At 37.1% G+C, this 21,585-nt stretch overlaps 1 protein-coding gene across 2 annotated transcripts in view; it reads left to right on the forward strand.

Moving 5' to 3' along the window:
* LOC127445465 (rho GTPase-activating protein 10-like) overlaps nucleotides 1–21,585 on the forward strand; it is a 144,780-nt gene that overhangs the window by 106,852 nt on the left and 16,343 nt on the right. For both annotated transcript variants that reach the window (XM_051705569.1, XM_051705570.1), the window contains exons 18-21: nucleotides 367–526; nucleotides 3,199–3,337; nucleotides 9,300–9,459; nucleotides 20,581–20,685. In XM_051705569.1, the coding sequence (XP_051561529.1) occupies nucleotides 367–526; nucleotides 3,199–3,337; nucleotides 9,300–9,459; nucleotides 20,581–20,685 (564 nt within the window). The remainder of the gene's footprint in view (nucleotides 1–366; nucleotides 527–3,198; nucleotides 3,338–9,299; nucleotides 9,460–20,580; nucleotides 20,686–21,585) is intronic.

Consider the following 21,585-nt stretch of genomic DNA (forward strand, 5'->3'; position numbering starts at 1 on the left):
AGTGTTTAAAGTTTGTTTTGATTCACCTCAAAGCTAATTGGTTTGGTTCATGGCTTAGGACACTTTAATAAAGAACTTTAGGAAATTCTTGAAAAAATGAATGTGAAAAATACCTCCAGAACCAAGATGACTGAAAAAGTGGGCGGGCACTGTGCACTCAGAAGAGACTTTAGACGGCCTCTCGGTGGAAACTTTGCAATGGGAGGACAACTGTTCTAATATCGCTTTCAAGCGACATTTAAAACTTGAATGCAAATACACACATTCATCATTTAATATCCACCTTTTATCATCTTTCTAGAGATTAAAACATAACACGATTAAAAGTTCTTAAAGTTTCCCTATTTTTTCTGTTTATGTGTTTAGCGTTGCTGCCAACAGTAAACAGAACCTTATGACAGTGGCAAACCTGGGCGTGGTTTTTGGCCCCACACTCATGAGGCCACAGGAAGAAACTGTGGCAGCCATCATGGACCTCAAGTTCCAGAACATTGTGGTGGAAATTCTTATAGAACAACATGAAAAGGTGAGAGTTCTTGCAGAGTCAGACAGAAAAAGAAATCCACCAGAACACACAGCCCATTTTGTTCTTTTAAGAGCCCTCCAAAAATGTGTCACTGGTACAACATCTACTGTAATACAATGAAATATTGTTTGCAAAAACATTTTATTTTTCGTCAGAATACACAACTGCTTTTGAATGCCTGGTGTAGTTTCAGGAAGCTGGTCATAGGTGCACAAAAAAATAAATTCTGGGTAGGCAGGATTTCAGACACTGCTAGTATCTCAGTTAGGATCACATTATGGAAAGGAATTTGACTTGAGGCATGTAATTGTAGCTTTACAAGGTGAACGGTGTTAGATTTCAAAATTTCTGTAAAATCTTGCCATGCTGAGTTTGAAGTAATTCTGTCTTTAGCCAGCAGGGGGAACCATGTGTGTTTTGTGCCCATAAGACCGCTGCTCAGTTAGCTCCTTTTTCTGACGGCTTAAATACAGTTGGACCATGATGCTCATTTGACTAAAATGCAGGTTAAAACACTGATTTAATCAGCTTTAAATGTCAGTAATCTGGTTAATCCTCAAATGGGTTTCATTCCGAGGGGCAAAATGAGAATGAGGGTGAGATTATTTGATAATCTCTTTTGAAATCGGGTGATAGAATTGCTTGCATACTTTGCATAACGTTGACACAGATGATCATATTTCAGTTCAAGTATTTAAAGTAAACACTTGGATCTAATAATCACTTGTGCTGATTTGTTTTTCACTTAAAGCCTTAACATTTATTTGAATAATGCAATGTTGACAGAACAATACAGCAATTTGCTGCTGTATTTTTCATATCTAGTATTATTAAACATACTTTACATGCAGCCAAGGGAAATTGTGTTGTCAAACATATTAGAACTTTGCAACATTTCTTCTGAGCATAATTTATAGTGGAAAATTAAGCTGCACTTTGGAGCTGAAACGTGCTGTATTATTTTATTGTATTATTATTATTATTATTATTATTTTGCCATCTGAAAAGCAGTTCTGAAGCAGCACACAAAATTCCACTAAAGGGCAAATTAACATTTAATATATTCCTGCATATGACCTTGATGTTGTTTTGAGGTAAGTTGAAATAAGTGAGCGATGTGTTGAGATTCAGGTGAAGAAATGACTCTGCAGAGCGGCAGACTGATTGGCTCCTCTCCAGCCTGCTGATACCCCAGATGTACTCAACAGACAGTGTTTTGAATTCAGGTCCATCAGTAGAGAGAAAGAGAGATAGAGAGAGAAGTTGGAAAAGTTGTGAGACAAAGAAGAGACGTGGGGGGAAAAGTGTGTAGACGGAGGGCAAAGAGAGTTAGAGAGGGGTGAGAGAGTAACAAGAGAGAAAGGAGCAGAGCATGGATGGAGAAAGACGAGGAAGAAAGTCTGAGAGAGTGAGAGGAATAGGCAAAGACACATAGAAGGAAAAAGAGCATGAGAAGTCTTTGCTGTCGTCTGCAGAATTTCACAGTGGTATCAGATTTCCAGCTCTTCTACCAGCTCTCTCATTCCTTTGTTCATCCCTGTTGAGACTTCCACGCTTCTGTTAACCTCAGTCACTCACACCGCCTGTCTGAGGTTCAAATGTAAACATTGTGTGACTCAAATTAAAGGAATAGTTCACCCAAAAATGAAAACAACAAAACAAAAAAAACATGAAAATTCTCATATAATTTACTCACCCTTATGCCATCCCAGATGTGTGTGACTTTCTTTCATCTGCAGAACACCAACAAAGGTTTTTAAAAGAATATCTCAGCTCTGTAGGTCCATACAATGCACGTGAAAAGTGACCTAAACTTTGAAGGTAATCCATAAGACTCCAGTGGTTAAATCCATGCATTTTAAGCAATCCAATCGTTTTGGGTTGGAACAGACCAAAATATAACTTTTTTTCACTGTACACCTTGCCAGTGCATTCTCTAGGCACGTCATGATTTCAAGCTTGATTACACGTACTTGTGCTTGATGCATGTGCAGAGCGTTAGATGGCGCTAGAAAGTCTCTTGGAATCATGATCGTCAAGGAGACTGTGGACGTCAAGCTTTTTAATGAAAAAGAAGTTATATTTTGGTCTGTTCTCACCAAAAACTTATTATATTGTTTCTGAAGACATGGATTTAACCAATGGAGTCTCATGGATTACTTTTATGCTGCTTTTATGAGCTTTTTGGTAACCATTCACTTGCATTGTATGGACAAAAAGAGCTGAGATATTCTTCTAAAAAATCTTTGTTTGAGTTCTGCAGAAGAAAGAAAGTCACACACATCTGGGATGGCGTGAGGGTGAGCAAATGATGAATTTAATTTTATTTGGATAAAACATTCCATTTTTATCAAACATGCTTTCCATGGTGTCGCAGAACTGTGACATGTCTGCCACTCGTTCACATGCACGACAGTTTGAGCTAATCAGCATTAAATGGGTTTCTTATTTAGACTTAAAGGGATATTTCTTTTTCCACACAAAAAATAACATTTTTTAATTATTTACTCGTCCTCATGTTGTTCCAAACTCATGATTTTCTTTCTTCTAAAAGGCAGTATGTTAGCCTTAGTCACCATTCACTTTCATCACTTTTACTTTCAACACACACACTCACATACACAGCGCATTCAGTTTAGCCAGCAATTTTCAATTACTTATTCTTCTTTTAGATATTTGGGGATGCTCCAAGCATCTCTCCATCCTTGGCAACTACGCCCCTCTCAGCTCCAACCACGCAATCAAAGATGCACGGCCGACAGAATCGGCCGCTTGCGGTGTACAACCCACAGGTGCTGGATATTCAAACAGGTATGACTGACTAACAACAAGGAATTATTGCTGTCCCCTACTTCTAGTTCTAGTTCACTCAAAAATAAAAATCATCACTGATCCTCCACCTGGTCGTCTAATGGTTAGACGGAGACCTGGAGAGGCCTTCAAGCCACAGTGTCTCGCACCCACTGAGAAATTTGGTGGAGGATCGGTGATGATCTGGGGGTGCTTCAGCAATGCTGGAATCGGGCAGATTTGTCTTTGTGAAGGACGCACGAGCAAGCCACGTACAAGGTTATCCTGGTGCTTCCTTCTGCTGACAATGTTCCCCAACTCTGAGGATTGGTTTTTTCCAGCAGGACAATGCTCCATGCCACACAGCCAGATCAGTCAAGGTGTGGATGGAGGACCACCGGACCAAGACCCTGTCATGGCCAGCCTAATCTCAAGACCTGCACCCCATTTAAAACCTCTGGAATGTGATCAAGAGGAAAATGGATGGCCACAAGCCATCAAACAAAGCCGAGCTGCTTGAATTTTTGCGTCCAGGAGTGGCATAAAGTCACCCAACAGCAATGCGATAGATGGAAAGGGTCACTGTTTATTCCCATGTGGAGTTTGACCGTTTGCCTCAGCAAGGTTGCATGTCTGTGTAAGACTACTGCACACTGAGCAATCAGATGCATATTACAACAGACATGGCTACATTGATAGACAGCATATTCACAAATAAAATTGAAGGCAGATTAGTATGTGGATTACTTATAAATGACATAAGTGACCACTTTCCTGTTTTTGCAATCTTTCAGAATTTCTTCAAGATAAAAAATGAAAATAAGTGAACACCAGAAGTTATCACTGCCCTGAAGGTGGACCTAATGAAACAAAACTGGAAAGAGGTTTATGCTAATGATCCTAACAGAGCCTATGGGGCTTTTTTGTCCACATTAACTGTGCAATATATATATATATATATAAAAAAAAAAACCTGTCCGTTAAAAAAAAAAAACGTATATGGAAGCACAGTTATGTGGACAAGCTATGGATTACCAAGGGGATAGAGAATGCATGTAAAAAGAAAAAAATATAATATAGGAGATTTTTAAAACAGAGAACAAAAAAAGCCAAAATTAAATATAAGATATATAAAAATTAATAAGTATGATGAGATCTAATAAGGAGGAGTATTATCACAAACTATTGGAGCAGTATAGGAGTAATACTCAAGGAACCTGGAAAGTGCATAACAGCATACTTAAAAAGGGTGCAGGAAAAGCAGACAATCCAAATGACTTGTAAAATTTAACAATACAATTATAAATGAAACAAAATACATTGCCAATAAATTTAATGAGTACTTTGTAAATGTTGGATATAATCTTGTGGAGCCAAGAAATAATGAGGGTGTAGAAGAAGATACTGTTTATAGAAACTTTATTAAGGGAGTTGATGAAAAGGAAATACTTGACATTGTTAATAATTTTATGAATAAAAATTCCACTGATTGGACTGATATTGACATGTCATTATTAAAATATATTATAGAATGTTTAGTAAAACCATTAACACATATTTGCAATCAATACTTCAGAACAGGTATATTTCCCATCAAAATTAAAATAGCAAAAGTCATTCCTATTTATAAAAGTGGAGATAGACATCTATTCTCCAACTATAGACCAATTTCTCTACTTCCCAGTTCTCAAAAATTTTAGAAAAACTATTTGTGCAAAGGCTTGATAATTTCATAGAAAAACACGATTTATTGAGTGAACATCAGTATGGCTTCAGAGCAAATAGGTCCACTTCAATGGCAGTGATGGAACTGGTAGAAGAGATTTCTACTGCAGTGGACAACAAGGAATATACTGTGGGGATGTTTATAGACTTAAAAAAAAAAAAAGCATTTGATACTTATTAATGAAGAAACTGGAGAGATATGATATTAGAGGGATTGCTTATTCATGGCTAAAAATTTACCTTGATGACAGATATCAATATGTATGAATAAATAATGTTGAATCTGAATTATCAAAAGTTACTTGTGGGGTTCCACAAGGTTCAGTGAGAGGGCCCAAACTGTGTATACTATATATAAATGATATATGTAAAGTAACAAAATTCCTAAAATGTGTTCTATTTGCTGATGACACTAACTTATATTGCTCCAGGAAAAGTTTGGAACAGATTCTGAATGCAATAGAAAGGGAATTGGAAGTCTTAAAGAAATGGTTTGATATTAACAAGTTATCATTGAATCTAAGTAAAACAAAGTTTAATATTTGGTAATTGACAAATCAGTAATCAAGTTAAAATTATGATCAATAATGTTGAAATGAAAAGAGTGTATGAAAATAGATTTCTGGGCGTGATAATTGAACATAACCCATTGCAGTATTATATAAAACTAAAGATATCTTGAATCAGAAGTCACTATATATACTGTATTGCTCTCTCATAGTTCTATTCATTTCTTACTGTGTGGAGGTATGGGGAAATGCATACAAAACTAACACTACAGGCTACAGAAGGGAGCTATAAGAATTGTAAATCGATCTGATTATTATGAACCAACCAACACACTATTTATTAAATTACATGCTTTGCAGTTTTAAGATCAACTAGAGCTCAAAATTTTACTTCCTATGTGTATTCAGAGGTTGTTTGAAATAAGAGAGAGCCAATATGAATTTAGGGGAGTTTGTATGTTTAAAAATCAAGGGTAAGAACAAATATAAAACATAAATGTATAACTGTCAAAGGGGAAAACTTGTGGAATAGTTGCGACATAGAATTAAGAATGTGTAGTTTGCTTTACAAATTAAATTTTTTTTTATTTTATTTTTTTTTTTTTTTTTAAATAAGGTGGTAAACAAATATGTAAGGTGTGGTATGATAATAATAGTGTATGAAATATTTGGAACTTTTGTTTTGCTGTTGTTTTGTTTTGTCTTTGTATAGTCTAAATATATTGGTGAAAGGGATGCCTATTAGGATACGTTATGTAAAAAGGGTAGGCATAATAAGCTAAAGCTTCAGCCTACACCTTTTCGTCAATATTCTTTGGTTTCCTTTTAAATGTAATGCTTCATTGTTAATTATTTATTTCTATTTGCATTCATTTTGGAAAATTGTTAATAAGGACCAAAATAAACAAATAAACTAGATGTGATGCTTTGCTGAAACATGCTGATTACCCCCAGTGTTGCTCTGGGCCACAGGATGTAGTTTGCCATTCCATATTTAGATGGATAACAGATGTTTGGTGACCCTAGTCTGCTTAGAATTCATTGTTAGATTCTCTATTTGGGATTGTTACATCACCCAACAGGAATTATTTCAGACTGGAATCAATACAGGATTAGACTGGCAAGGTTTCTGTGCTAAAACTTATTTTTAGTAAAGAACAAAGCAGACAATATCTCAAATTCTTTTCCAGTGTAGAAATTATGTGGTTTTTCGGTCTTTGCTTGCTCTTCCACACTACAGCTGTGTAGGTGTTCTTGGATTAGTATAGGCTTTTTTATCATAGAGAATTACCACATTGTTGGCTGGCTTTCCGAGCAGTGTTGGGTTTTGAGAACGCTGCAGTTTTCAGGGCCAGAGAAACATCACACTTTCCATACTAAAGATAGTAAACACTGGGTATTTGTTAAGTAGAGATCTGTGTTTGTTTTGGGATGTTACTGTTAGAGAGGAAATGTTGGCCACAGTCAAAATAAACGCACTAGAGTGGAAAACTGTAATTTTTAGTATTAATGCAGCCGAGTTAGATTCATGGAGAAAATAAAAAATAAAAACATCATCCTTAAGCTCTTTTCCTCAGCATTAGAACTTGGGCGTTAGATGTGTACAACTTACAGAAAAAAGTATTTAGAACATACAAGACTATATATTTACTGTGTAACTACACAGTGGGAAAAATTCCCACATTTGCTGCTACTGAGGTTGAGCTAGGGTAGGTTTAGGAGTAAGGGTTGTGTTAGGGTTAGGATGAGGGGTAAGAGTTGGGTTAAAGGTAAAGTTAACAGTGTAACTACAAATGTAATTAAATGCAAGTACTTTAAATGTAATTACAATGCAACAACATGGATGTACATAATAAGTACATAGTAGTTAAGGCCACCTAATATAAAGAGGGTCCATATATATATATATATTTTTTTTTTTTTTTTTTTTTTTTTTTATAAAGGTTTCGTGTTGAAGTAATAAGGAAGAGAGATAGGTAGGACAGATCTTTTTTAAAATAGAGATGTTATTCCTATTACCAGCAATTAGGGTAAGATATGGGGGAGTTTCACCAAATGTTGGACTGTTTGTGATTGTGGAGTAGCACTTATGGCTCTGCACAGGCTTTTAGAAGGATGCGCCTTTAGTATATTTTTTTAACAAGGTCCTTGGACATATCAGTCCCATCTTCACAGTTGAAGCATATTTCAGTACAGATTGTGAAGCTGTCCAACTGGACCTGATAACAGACCTGCAACTATTTAGTAATTTCACATGTGAATAGGTCATTTACAAAGTAGCCTTAAATAAATATTAATAAATAAATAAATTAAAAACAGCCCATTTAATTCTAAGGGTCAGAGAGTGCAAAATAGTCATGCAAAAATAAATTGTCACTTTCTGATGCAAAAGAAGAAGAAGAAAAAAAAAACTTTTCTACCATTATAATTAGACCTTATTGAAGGGGGTAAAATTTCATGTTTAAACAACACAAAAAGAAAATAATACAAAACATTTATGATATGACTCTTTGGGAATGGCAGCTCATTTTTTCTATTAGGACACAATCAGGGCTGTTTCTATTTGCTCTGCCAACAAAAAATTAAAGTTTGCCTAGATGCATATGGGCAGAGTCGCATTGGATTTTTTTGCCTAATATGCTCCAAATACAACAGACAACAGATTAAAGACATCAAATAAAACTTCAGTTTCATCATTCACTTGTTTCCTAAGTGTTGGACCAAGAAACACTTACTTTTTATGAGATGACATTGTCTCCTGGTCATCAGCTACCATAATAATATTAATTATCTTTAAAGGATGAGGGAACCATAAAAGTATCACCTTAAGATGTATCATGAATACTGAGACATAGTGTTTTCTTAAAAAAAAAAAAAAATATTTCACCGTTCTTAAATGAGTGGGTTTGAAATAGAAAACCAGCTAGGGGATAGTTGCCAAAAACGTTTTCTCACATGTAATGTTGGACTACTTGGTTTAAATAAAATACATTTCTTAGGAAATGTTGTCCTACTTTCTAAATATTTAGAACGTTTGGACTAAAATGGTTGCACCTCAGAAATCTCTAACACATTTTTAAAGCAACTTCAGTGTCTTCAGTTTGCCCCAAACACACACACACACACACACACACACACACACACATCAAAGTTACCAGTCATTTCTTTGGGTTTACATATCTCATATTGTATTCATTTACTCAGTGTGTGTGAACGGATATATCTCTCTCGCTCTCTCAAGTCGATGTTTTTCATCTTTAGGTGAAGAATTTTATTTTCAGCAGTTCAATAGAAAAATGTTTTGGTTTAACATATTTTTGATCTTGTAGTACAAGTGCTACTGTAAGTTGGGTGGAAAAAACCTGGAATAATAATAATAAAAAAATATTTCACTATAGTGTGCACAATCATCTAGGTTTTCAGGGCTGGTGGCTTTGCGTTAGAGAGTGGAAAATGCATAAGCTGCTGCAGTGTCAACCACATTTGTGGGGGAAATAAAGTATTATGCCCATTTTATTGAAATCGTGATTTTGTTGCTTTTTAATTTTCTTGGATGAATTAAGTTGATTTTGTAAACTGGTTTTGTTTATTTTGATTTTATTCTGGCTATTATTATAACAAAGGTGGACTTAAACATTTTCTTTCTCTTTCCCTTTCTCTCTATCTGTCCAAACTTTCTTTTCATTTTTTTATACTTTCTTTTTTCCCCCTTTCTGTTTCTTGCTGCTTTCTTGCATTTGCTCCGGCAGTGTATCCGTCCTCTGAGAGTCCAGTCCTGGCTAACGATGAGACATCAGTGGGCAGTAATGAGTCGGTCTCCTCCCAGTCCTCTAACGCCTCTGGAACGCCCCCCGAGAAATCCAAGAATCCTCACAGCACCATTAACATGTCCCTGCCAGAGAGTACTGGGTACGTTGCAAAGACTTGACTCTTTCCAAACTAAGACATAATATTCATTTCATATGTGTTGAATGTAAAAAAAAGATAAGAGAGTTTTGTTTTACATTTTATAGGTAAGTTTGACTTGATTTAACAGACATACAGTGAAGTACACTTCCCACACTGAAGTGGCTGGTTTGAGTATTTCTGTAATTGCTGAACTTTTGGGATTTTCACGCACAACAACAGTCTCTAGAATTTACTTTGTATGGTGCCAAAAACTAAAAACATCCAGTGAGCGGCAGTTCTGTGGATAGAAATGCCTTGTTGATGAGTGAGGTCAACAGAGAATGGCCAGACTGGTTCAAACTGACAAAAGCTGTGTCTCGTTTCGAAGGCTGCGTGCTAGCTAGGACTCGTCCTTTGAAGGCTGCAGTATACCGAGCATCCTCCTTTTAAACAAGCCTTGTTAAATTAGATGGCCTTCGTAGGACAAACGGAAACAGAACGTAACATGGTTGCTATGACAGCAAGCCACTCTTTAACAAACGCGAGCACTTTGAGTGACAAGGGACAAGTCCCTTTGAAAAGGAGAGTTATAATGATGTAAAGAGAAAAGAAAATATATTTTACAGGTGTACTTTTAGTCTATAATACTTCATTTTAATAATATATTATATACTGAGTTACTTCAACTTGGGAATTAACATTACTTGCGTTTGAACATCATATTTATGGGCAAATTGGCGTAATTTTGTTTTTTACATTTCCGTTGAAGCAAAGAACTGTGGGTTGTGAGTGCCCACGAAGAATACAACTCACGCATCCTCCGAATTCCTGTGAAAGAAGGTCACATTCGAAGGCTGCATTCGAAGTGTACTACTTGCTTTTCTGAAACGAGACAGCCTCGATGACATATGCAGCTTACAAATGCGACCTCCGGAGGATGCAGCCTTCCAAACGAGACACAGCCGTAGTCTACGGTAACTCAGATAACCGCTCTGTACAATTGTGGTGAAAAGAATATCATCTCTCAGAATGTTATTCTGAGATGCAGGTTGGCGCTGTTTTGGCGGCACGAGGGGGACCTACACAATATAATGTTATGGCTGATCGGTGTATATATTGACTTGCCCCTCTTTTTCTTAAAGAGGCCATATAATGCTTTTGGGGATTTTACCTTTCCTTTAGTGTGTAATAAAGCTGTTTGTGCATGTAAAAGGTCTGCAAAGTTACAAAGCACAAAGTCCACGCCAAAGGTAGTTAATCTCTTCCACAGAAAACACTGCTCCTGAACTGCCTGAAATGCCTGGTTTGCAGTCCAGCCATTAGCTACGTCACAATGTAACACATTTGCATACTGCCCGCCTCAGGAATGCACTGCTCAGGAAGCCTCGGGAGCTGAAACTCGGTTATGGCAAGGGGCGTTACATTTCCGACACACACTCTAAGCGGTTGACCAATCACAACAGAATGGGCCTGCTGACCAATCAGAGCAGATGAGGCTTTTTGGAAAGGGGGGCTTTAAAGAGACAGGAGCTACAACAGAGTGTTTCAGACAGAGGGTGAAAAGAGGTGCTGCAGCAATGTGCACTATGAGAAAATTTTTGTTTTTTGAACATTAAAGCATCTAAACCTATTCTAGTAGACCCCCAAAATAAAATTATGAACCTGTAAATGAGCATAATATGGGCTCTTTAAAAAAAAAAAAGCTCAAATCTGGGTTACAATGAGGCACTTACAATGGAAGTGAATTGAGGAAATGTTTTATGTTAAAATATGTTTCAAAAGTATAGCCTCAAGACATAAACAATATGTGTGTAAACATTATTTTACTGCAATAAAATCACTTACTAACCTTTTCTGTGTAAAGTTATTGCCAATTTTACAACTTCATTGCTATGACGATGTAATGTCAACAAACCCTAAAATCCTAAAATGACTGTACAAATTGCAATTTGAACAACATTACAGCTCAAATAAAACATGATTTTTACAGAAGAATTAATGTAAGTGCTTATATAAAATTATAAGCCTCAGATTTCTGCCTTTTTAAACCCTCCAAAAATTGGCCACGTTCACTTCTGTTGTAGGTGCCTCACTGTAACCTCGAATTTTGCTTTTTTTTTAAAGAAAAGGAGGGACGAGCAAAAATGTATTTGTGTGGTCATCAACATTATGCCACAAATGCTGTCGATTGTGCTTAACATGTTTTGAACCTGGAATATTCATTTAATAACTGTTTTAATAGTGTATTGCATGCCAGAACAAGTCAGAGGCAACAACAGACAACACCTGATTACAATTTTATGTGTTGAATGTACTTTACATATTCTGCCTTGAACTCATGACAACAGCAGGAAACCAACAGCATAACCAGCATCCAACAATAATTTGAATTTGATAGCAGACACAGTATCTACCACACATCCATATCAATCAGAACCGATCTATATTGAAGCCATAACCTTGCCCTCCCTTCAGCTCCTCCTTATTTTCTTTCTTTCTCATGTCTCTGAGCTTAAGCTTGTGCTTGTCATCTTGAGTTAGTTCATGGGCTGAGACCAATGCAAGTTTTTTCATCTGTTTTTTCCAGCTCTTTCACAGTCCTTTAGATGCTGTCTGTTTGTCAAATCACTTGTGTTGAATGCATATATTGGATCAAGTAAAATTCCAACTTGCTGGCAGATGTCACCTGCACATTCTGCAAAGTCACCTGGAAATAATTCGACCACACATCTGTTCACTGTTTCTCTCACTCCACTCTTTTTCTATCTCCCAAATTTGGATAGTTTGTTCTCATTCATTTTGTGAATGATATAGCATTTGATCTCCTTGGTGACATGCTAATTTCTCAAACCTTGACCTCAATCCATTCCTGCACCTCCTTCAATCATTCAATCACCCGTTCATGTCCTCACATTCCCCTTTTCCCATGTACAGTAGAGCTGCACTCTGAGCACATTCGCTCTCTCTTTTTGGCCTGCGGTCCTGAGTGCAGACATCACTTATGTAACCCTCTGCTTCTCCCCCTGCCATTTCCCACTCTCTGCCATCAGAGGAAGTGGCTCCATGCATGCCTGTAAATCCAGCCTGCTGTTTGTCCGAGGGACAGGTGGCCGTGGCCCTACCCTGTAAACACTATTGACAGAGAGATGTTCGCCTTGTTTACCCTTATAACGGACTCTGTCACTTATGGATCTTCTCCTGTCCATATTTCATGCAGTTGTCACCTGCTTATCCATAAATCTCTCAGCCGGTGCCCTTGAAAGAGAACAGCAGTGATCATTAAGGTAGTAGTTGTCTAGTGATGCTTAATGCTGAATTGTATTTGATGACATTTAATAAATATTCAGAGTGTTGACGACATTGGTTGAATTGCACGTATATTTTAGTGACTTGTGCTGAGAGCAATATTTAGAGAGCAGGCAGATATATGCATTACATTATTTGTTTTACACAGTACTTAGTCAATATTAACTGAAGAGTAAAATAAAGGTTTATTGTCCATTGACAAGGCTGTTGGCATGTTTTGGAACTGACACTAGGGGTAGCTAACACTTCTGTCAGTCAGAAAGTGGACATAGTTATCGGTAAAATGCAGATAATCCCAAAATATCCAAATGTCATCTGATTAATCTGGCTGGCCAATTTATCAGTCTATCACTACATGACGAGTGATGACCAATGTGTAATTTATGAGACATTAATTATATTATATCCTTAATGGATCTCATGGGTCTCGTGCACTAATAAATGCTAAAAAAAATGTTTTGCATTTATGCGCACACACAACATTTCCGCCGGATTCACAACAGGTGCCTATGCACATACATTTTGTATAGCCTTCATTTTAATGTTTAAAAATAAGAATAGGCCTACGCATTCTCGTAGTTTTAACTTTGCACAAAACGCTTCAGAGCAATCTCCATATAACTGCAGTAAGGGCTTTCACTCTCTTAAAAATGCGCTCTCACCGTACAGCACATGCGGCAAGATGGAGTTTGCAATGCAAAATCACACAGATCAAGCAATTATGCATTCCTTTTTTTTTTTTTTGGATTTTCTCCTCTTTTTCTCCCAATTTGGAATGTCCAATTCCCAATTTTGCTCTTAAGTCCTCGTGGTGGCGTAGTGACTCGCCTCAATCTGGGTGGTGGAGGATGAATCTCAGCTGCCTCCGCATCTGAGACCGTCTTCCCATGCATCTTATCACGTGGCTCGTTGAGCACATTACCACAGATACATAGCGTGTGTGGAGGCCCACCGCGGCAATCTATGCACAACTCACCATGCACCCCACTGAGTGCGAACCACATTATAGCGATCACAAGGAGGTTACCCCGTGTGACTCTACCCTCCCTAGCAACAGGGCCAATTTGGTTTAGGAGACCTGGCTGGAGTCACTCAGCACGCCCTGGGATTCGAACTCACAAACTCCAGGGGTGGTAGCCAGCGTCTTTACCATTGAGCTACCCAGGTGTTTTTGCCACATTCCGGGTCAAATTCCCTAAACAGTTTTGCCACTTTTTGTGCGTGGTAGGCCTTATATCTGCGCAGAAAACATTGCACTTGTCATTCCTTTTCACACAAACGCTCCTCCTTTCTATGTAAATTTTAATTTTTTGTAGATTGCACTTCATTCACAAAAATTGCCCAGCGCAATTTGCATTATTAGATGAACATGCTATTACCGCCAGATGAAAGCAGACGGTAAAATTAATTATGCATGGGATGATGCTGTAGGCTACAGTCAGATGCTGTACAGCAAGATCAGAACTGTGCGTGCAAATTGCTTTCAGCAGCAATTTTGTGGGTGTGTTTGTGCCGCTGCCTGTTCCATATTATTCCTTTAGAATATTTATAATAATTCCTGGGTCCTCAATATGGATATTGAAGAATAAAAACTCAGAGTCAGGTTTTGCAATAATCAAATGAGAGAGAGTTTACTGATTGTTCTCTGTACGTTCAATAGGCATCACAAGTCGATGAGATACAAAATAATTAAAATGAAAGACAAAAGCAAAATGATTCAGTGAAATCAATAAGTGCAGCACAATGCTCAGTCAGAAAATGCACAGCTAAACAGAAATGTTTTCACTCTGGAATTAAATCTGGCTACTGTTGGGGCACATCTAACCTCTTCTGGAAGCTGGTTCCAGCTACGGGTGGCATAATAGCTAAACGCTGTCTCACCTTGTTTTGAGTGAACACTCTGTATGTCTAACTGACTTGATCCTGATGATCTGAGAGGTCTGTTAGGTTTATATTCAACAAGCAACTATAAGTACAACAAGCAACTATAATTAAGTACTATAAACGAGTAATAGTACTTTAAAATCAGTTCTAAATGTAACTGGAAGCCAGTGTAAAGACCTGAGGACTGGAGTAATATGCTCAGATAACATTTTTAATTGCGATTAATCTCAGGATTTTTCATAGTTAATCGTGATAATTTCAAAAGTGCTGAAATTTGACTAGCCTATATACTTATTTCCTGTCAAAATGCATTTATTTCCGTCTTTGGAAATATGTAACAATAATGCTTTATTAACATTTTCCAAACTCCACGGTACAAAGACATAAATTCACTAAAATAGCACCAGTTAAACATTTACCAAAAGTCTAAGTGGGATTTTGACTGATTGATAGAACTACTATTCATTGCAATGCGTATTAAATCTCTTAAACCCTCATCCTCCACAATATGTGTCGTCATCAGGCTGTCTTTTCACTTTGGAAATGGAATGCACATCATTTGTTTCAGGGCAGCACGCGCCTTGTTGAAGTCCATATGAAAAGCGCTTCTTGTTCTGCTTTTAGCACTGGCACTACCGATGGAAATATAATTCATCCAAATTGTCTGGTAATCATTAGCTTATGCTTCAGAAGCTCGGCGGCAACAGGTACAAAGTTGAAATTGTTAAATTTGAGCAAAGCATCAATAGACCCTCCATCGGGGTACAAGCTGTGCAGAATGTAAGAATTGACATGCTTATGTGGTAAAATGCTGACTTACAAAAAACGCGAAGAACTTTTGTCACAAGTCGCATCAGCATTTGTTTTATAAGAGGTCCGTTCTCCAGCACAGACTCACTGTTGTGTGTGTTTGTTTGTAGTGTGTATACGAGTGTAATGTTCTGCCCTCTGACCAGTATATTCTTTGTATATTAACAGATATTGTTTTATCAATAAACAAAAGAGAAAGGAGCTACATTGTTCTGTTAAAAACTTTTGATCAGTGTTTCTTTTCCAGGCCTTTTTTAATCTTGATTCTTTTTGTGATCCTTTTTTTCTTTTTTCTTTTTTCTTTTATTATTATTATTATTATTTTTTTTTTTTTTTTAAGTAGGATGCTTGTTTCAGCAGAAGAAAATAAGATGCAACACCCAATTTCAACATTGGTGCTATTTTTAATAGCTCGAAATGGGAGCGATTTTCTTGGTTTGGCTCCAGTGGTACTGCTAGTTGCCAGGGAAACCATATTGGATTTTATTAGTTTTTTTTTTCTTTTTTTTTTTTTTGCCCCTCTTCATTTTGCTTTTCTGAAGAGTTTGAAAATTCAGACTTTTTTTTTCTTCTGGAGTAATTCTTGTTACCCAAGTAACATTTTGATCTTTTCATCTTAACACTTACCTTGTAAGTAGGGTTGCGCGGTTTACCGGTACCAACGAAGTATTGCAAAAAAAATTAAACGGTACGATATCATCTTGTTGCTAATTTCGGTACCATATTACAGTATGCTGTCATTAGCAAAATTATATGAGATGTGACAGTTTTGAGATGAAATCAGTGACACTTCCAAAATAAAATAAAAAAACCTCTGGATATGGCCAAGTGTGACCATTAAACAGCAAAAGGATGTATTTTAATTAAATATTATACAGTCACATGCACTGCACACTACAGAATGAACAAGAGGAGCCACTCTGCTCTGTCATATCATTCCCACACTCACACGCACGCACAACCAACACACACTACTGGTGCTTAATTTTCATGCAGTGTGTTTAGAGTATAAATGGCCGTTATCACTTAAATGAACTCCTCCGGTGCAGCTCGGAGATTTCAGCTGGAGAGTCGCGATGGGATTATCCCAGCATTAATGGGAAGCTTGATATAAATAACCCATCAAAAACAGGTTGGGTTCTATCACAATAAAAGTCCTACTTAAAAGAACACTCTATTCAACTGGATGTGTGAAATTGAAGACAGAAAAATATAACTACTGTATAAAAATGTAATATTCAGATAGAAGCAATAATACTCGTAATAAAAATTATATAATATAAAATTCACAAATGCAAGTGTTTTATCAGCATGTTGTGATTCAGCCATAGCAGCCTTGTGCCACAGGTAATAAAAAAATAAAAAATGCATTAATTTTTTCATGAAAACTGTGAAGCTCTGTTGTGCAGCATTTTATTTTACCAAAAATAAAATTGCAATTTTTTTTGTGAATATACAGGTGCATCTCAATAAATTAGAATGTCGTGGAAAAGTTCATTTATTTCAGTAATTCAACTCAAATTGTGAAACTCGTGTATTAAATAAATTCAATGCACACAGACTGAAGTAGTTTAAGTCTTTGGTTCTTTTAATTGTGATGATTTTGGCTCACATTTAACAAAAACCCACCAATTCACTATCTCAAAAAATTAGAATACATCATAAGACCAATAAAAAAAACATTTTTAGTGAATTGTTGGCCTTCTGGAAAGTATGTTCATTTACTGTATATGTACTCAATACTTGGTAGGGGCTCCTTTTGCTTTAATTACTGCCTCAATTCGGCGTGGCATGGAGGTGATCAGTTTGTGGCACTGCTGAGGTGGTATGGAAGCCCAGGTTTCTTTGACAGTGGCCTTCAGCTCATCTGCATTTTTTGGTCTCTTGTTTCTCATTTTCCTCTTGACAATACCCCATAGATTCTCTATGGGGTTCAGGTCTGGTGAGTTTGCTGGCCAGTCAAGCACACCAACACCATGGTCATTTAACCAATTTTTGGTGCTTTTGGCAGTGTGGGCAGGTGCCAAATCCTGCTGGAAAATGAAATCAGCATCTTTAAAAAGCTGGTCAGCAGAAGGAAGCATGAAGTGCTCCAAAATTTCTTGGTAAACGGGTGCAGTGACTTTGGTTTTCAAAAAACACAATGGACCAACACCAGCAGATGACATTGCACCTCAAATCATCACAGACTGTGGAAACTTAACACTGGACTTCAAGCAACTTGGGCTATGAGCTTCTCCACCCTTCCTCCAGACTCTAGGATCTTGGTTTCCAAATGAAATACAAAACTTGCTCTCATCTGAAAAGAGGACTTTGGAACACTGGGCAACAGTCCAGTTCTTCTTCTCATTAGCCCAGGTAAGACGCCTCTGATGTTGTCTGTGGTTCAGGAGTGGCTTAACAAGAGGAATACGACAACTGTAGCCAAATTCTTTGACATGTCTGTGTGTGGTGGCTCTTGATGCCTTGACCCCAGCCTCAGTCCATTCCTTGTGAAGTTCACCCAAATTCTTGAATCGATTTTGCTGGACAATCATAAGGCTGCGGTTCTCTCGGTTGGTTGTGCATCTTTTTCTTCAACACTTTTTCCTTCCACTCAACTTTCTGTTAACATGCTTGGATATAGCACTCTGTGAACAGCCAGCTTATTTGGCAATGAATGTTTGTGGCTTACCCTCCTTGTGAAGGGTGTCAATGATTGTCTTCTGGACAACTGTCAGATCAGCAGTCTTCCCATGATTGTGTAGCCTAGTGAACCAAACTGAGAGACCATTTTGAAGGCTCAGGAAACCTTTGCAGGTGTTTTGAGTTGATTAGCTGATTGGCATGTCAAAATATTCAAATTTTTTGAGATAGTGAATTGGTGGGTTTTTGTTAAATGTGAGCCAAAATCGTCACAATTAAAAGAACCAAAGACTTAAACTACTTCAGTCTGTGTGCATTGAATTTATTTAATACACGAGTTTCACAATTTGAGTTGAATTACTGAAATAAATGAACTTTTCCACGACATTCTAATTTATTGAGATGCACCTGTATATATATATATATATATATATATATATATATATATATATATATATATATATATATATATATATTTGATTAAAGCTGTATGAATCAATTTTATTAAACACCATTTGATCATAAAATTTTATTAAAACATTTAACATGGAATCCAGAAAAATTTTAATGGAAAATGCATAATTTGAATCTTTGAGACTTTATGCAGTTTCTTTTAATCAAGTAATTTTCTGTGTAATTTCATCAAAAATCTGAGGCTTTTTATTTGTTGATTATAGTACCGATATAATATCGATACTGAGGTTCCAGGGCTGGTATCGTACCAAAGCCAAAATTTTGGTATCAGAGCCACCCTACTTGTAAACATGAACAGTGTCCATTGAACAGTGTGTGAGTGTATGGTGCATTCGCTGGGACTCGTGTGGCCAGTGTGTGTGTGTGTGTGTGTGTGTGTGTGTGTGTGTGTGTGTGTGGCTGGTCTGAGGTTAATGAGTGTATTTGCTGCACTGCAGCGCTGTTGGAGTCTCATGCTGATGTGCAGCAGCTAAGCACTCACACGCCCACTGCAGAGTCATAAATCACTGCATCTCTCTTTCTGTACATACTATATATATATATATATATATATATATATATATATATATATATATATATATATATATATATATATATATATATATATATCTCTCTGTCCCTGTCTCCCCTGCTGGACTGTGCTTCTCCTCATTTGCTCTTAGCTGCCTCTGAGCTGGATCTGAGCTCCGAGTCCTTCACTCCCCTCACCTTCAGCACACACACACACACACACACACACATACACCATTGTCTTGACAGAGTTTCCCAGACTAATTTTGCCAACTATAATCAAGAGAATTACTTTGTCATAACTGTCGTCCAAACTTTGTACGACTTAAAATCAACATTAGTGCTCGTCAATGCTAGTTAGTCAAGGCTAGTTAGTCAACGCTAGTGTTTCTAGCCTATTTTACTTCCATAATGTGACGCCTTTCCGAGTGAAACAGGATTTTCAATAAGAAGAAACAAAGTAGGGCATGACGTATTTCTATCCAACGGGATTGGATTGTGAAAATTGGGCTTTCCGAACCAGATTCAGTCAGGTTGTTCGAGGTGAGGGGTTGAAAAATAAATAACTATAAATGTAGTTTAAAAAAAAAAGAGTCTTGCAAAATAAGAAACTTTAAAACTGCAATGTTTTTCAGTGCATCCTCCTTCAAAGCTTTGCTGTCGGCTATTGGCAATCTAAAGTGCTCATTTGCATTGTTTGCATTTTCCACATACATCCAATTCTTACACACTGTCTATACCGTATGCCAGCGATTTCGTGTCACACCACAGCGGCTTAAGGCTGTCTACATTGGATGCATCAAAAAGGACATTCTAAACTGTTTATTTGTTTTGTTGGCAGAAGTGGTACCAGCGCGTGCAGCGACTTACACATCCAGTGTAGACAGCATCATTGATTAAATTGAAAGTGATTTGCTTTTGTCACGTTGCCCAGCTCGCTTCTGGTATAGACAGGGTCTTAGAGACGTTGGGCGATTTTCCCCCTAACCTTCACCTCTCTCTCTCTCTCTCTCTCTCTCTCTCTCTCTACATATCTATCTATCTATCTATCTATCTATCTTTCTGTCACTCTGCGAGATTGTGAGATGTGCTGCTCAGCCTCTGTAAGACTCTGAGTACTTAATTGATTAAGTGTCTGTCATCTGTGTATTTTGATGTGCTACAAAACATTATTCAGCCTCTTTTAACAGCTCTTGTACTTTTTGTTTTTCATGTGCAATGCAGAACATTTCCTGTGTAATTTGACTGGAATACACTTTTAAAAAAAGTCCTCTGCTGCTGAACAATCCAATAGCGCAGTGAATGTTCCCAGATTTCTTTTGTTCCTGCCCAATATTACCAATATATCAACAACTTAGAAATTTAAAATATGTGGTCTAAACTGTTGTAGCGATAAAATCCTGGGTTGTGGTCCACTTGGGACAGAGCTGCTGTGGCTGCATTCCTTTTTTTCCTCTTTCTGATAGCATTTTTTGAAGGGACATATTTTACTGTGGGAAGATGGTTTCAAGTTTTGTGACTCTCTTTTCACAGAGTAAGTACTGCCACAGCATCATGGATGATTTCTGCTTCCCTTGCCTCATCTACACAGATGAAACCTGGAACGGTGGGAATGGAGAAGAATAAACCTGGGGAAAGGTACGGAGATATATATATATATATATATATATATATATATATATAAGAAAACAAGTATGCTGTACACTCACACACATCTGCATCTAATTTCTCATAGCTTGTAATTAATTTTTAAGTAATTTTACAAAAGTAATTTGTAAAACCCATGACATACAATAACCGCTTCATGACTTTTGCCACACAAATAAACACTAGAAGAAGAACAAAATGACAGCACATTGTTGATATTTCAAAATTAACATCTGACATAAATGTATTGCCATACATAAGTAAAAACAAACAAAATATGAAGAAAAAATAAAATATTTCCAATATGTTATGCCTCAGTACAGCTGCAGAGTGCATTGAGCTCATGTAGAGCACAGAGAAGCAAGTCTACCCAGCAACCTTTTGTAGAAGTCTTGGGAAGTTTGACTAATTGCAGTGAATTGGTTCTTGGTTCAGATGTTTAAAATAATAATAATAATATTCACGCATTTTCCAGTTCTACTATAATTGAGAGAGTGAGGACAACCAAATGAAAAAGCTATAAACTTTCTCTTATATAATGGTATTGTGCAGCCCTATTAATTTGATCCAATCTATGTCGATTTAGGTGTCTGCTTGGCTAGTTTTCGCTCAACCTCTCTCTCTCACACACACTCATACTTTGTCATTAATTCTTTCACTCACACTCCAAGTCTCACTTAAGCTCGCAGCCTCGGGCTATTAACTCAATCACACATGCATTCACTCACTTATAAATTCATCTGTCATTGTTTAGCCTCCGACTCGCATATTCGGCAACTTTCCCTTTCCTCCTACACACTGAGATTTCTCTCTCTCTCTCTCTCTCTCTCTCTAACACATTATTTTAAGGGTCCACAATAATGCACTAGTTAAGCATAAATAAGGCAGAAA

This window comes from Myxocyprinus asiaticus, chromosome 8 (assembly GCF_019703515.2).
Source record: "Myxocyprinus asiaticus isolate MX2 ecotype Aquarium Trade chromosome 8, UBuf_Myxa_2, whole genome shotgun sequence".
Classification (NCBI taxonomy): Eukaryota; Metazoa; Chordata; class Actinopteri; order Cypriniformes; family Catostomidae; genus Myxocyprinus; species Myxocyprinus asiaticus.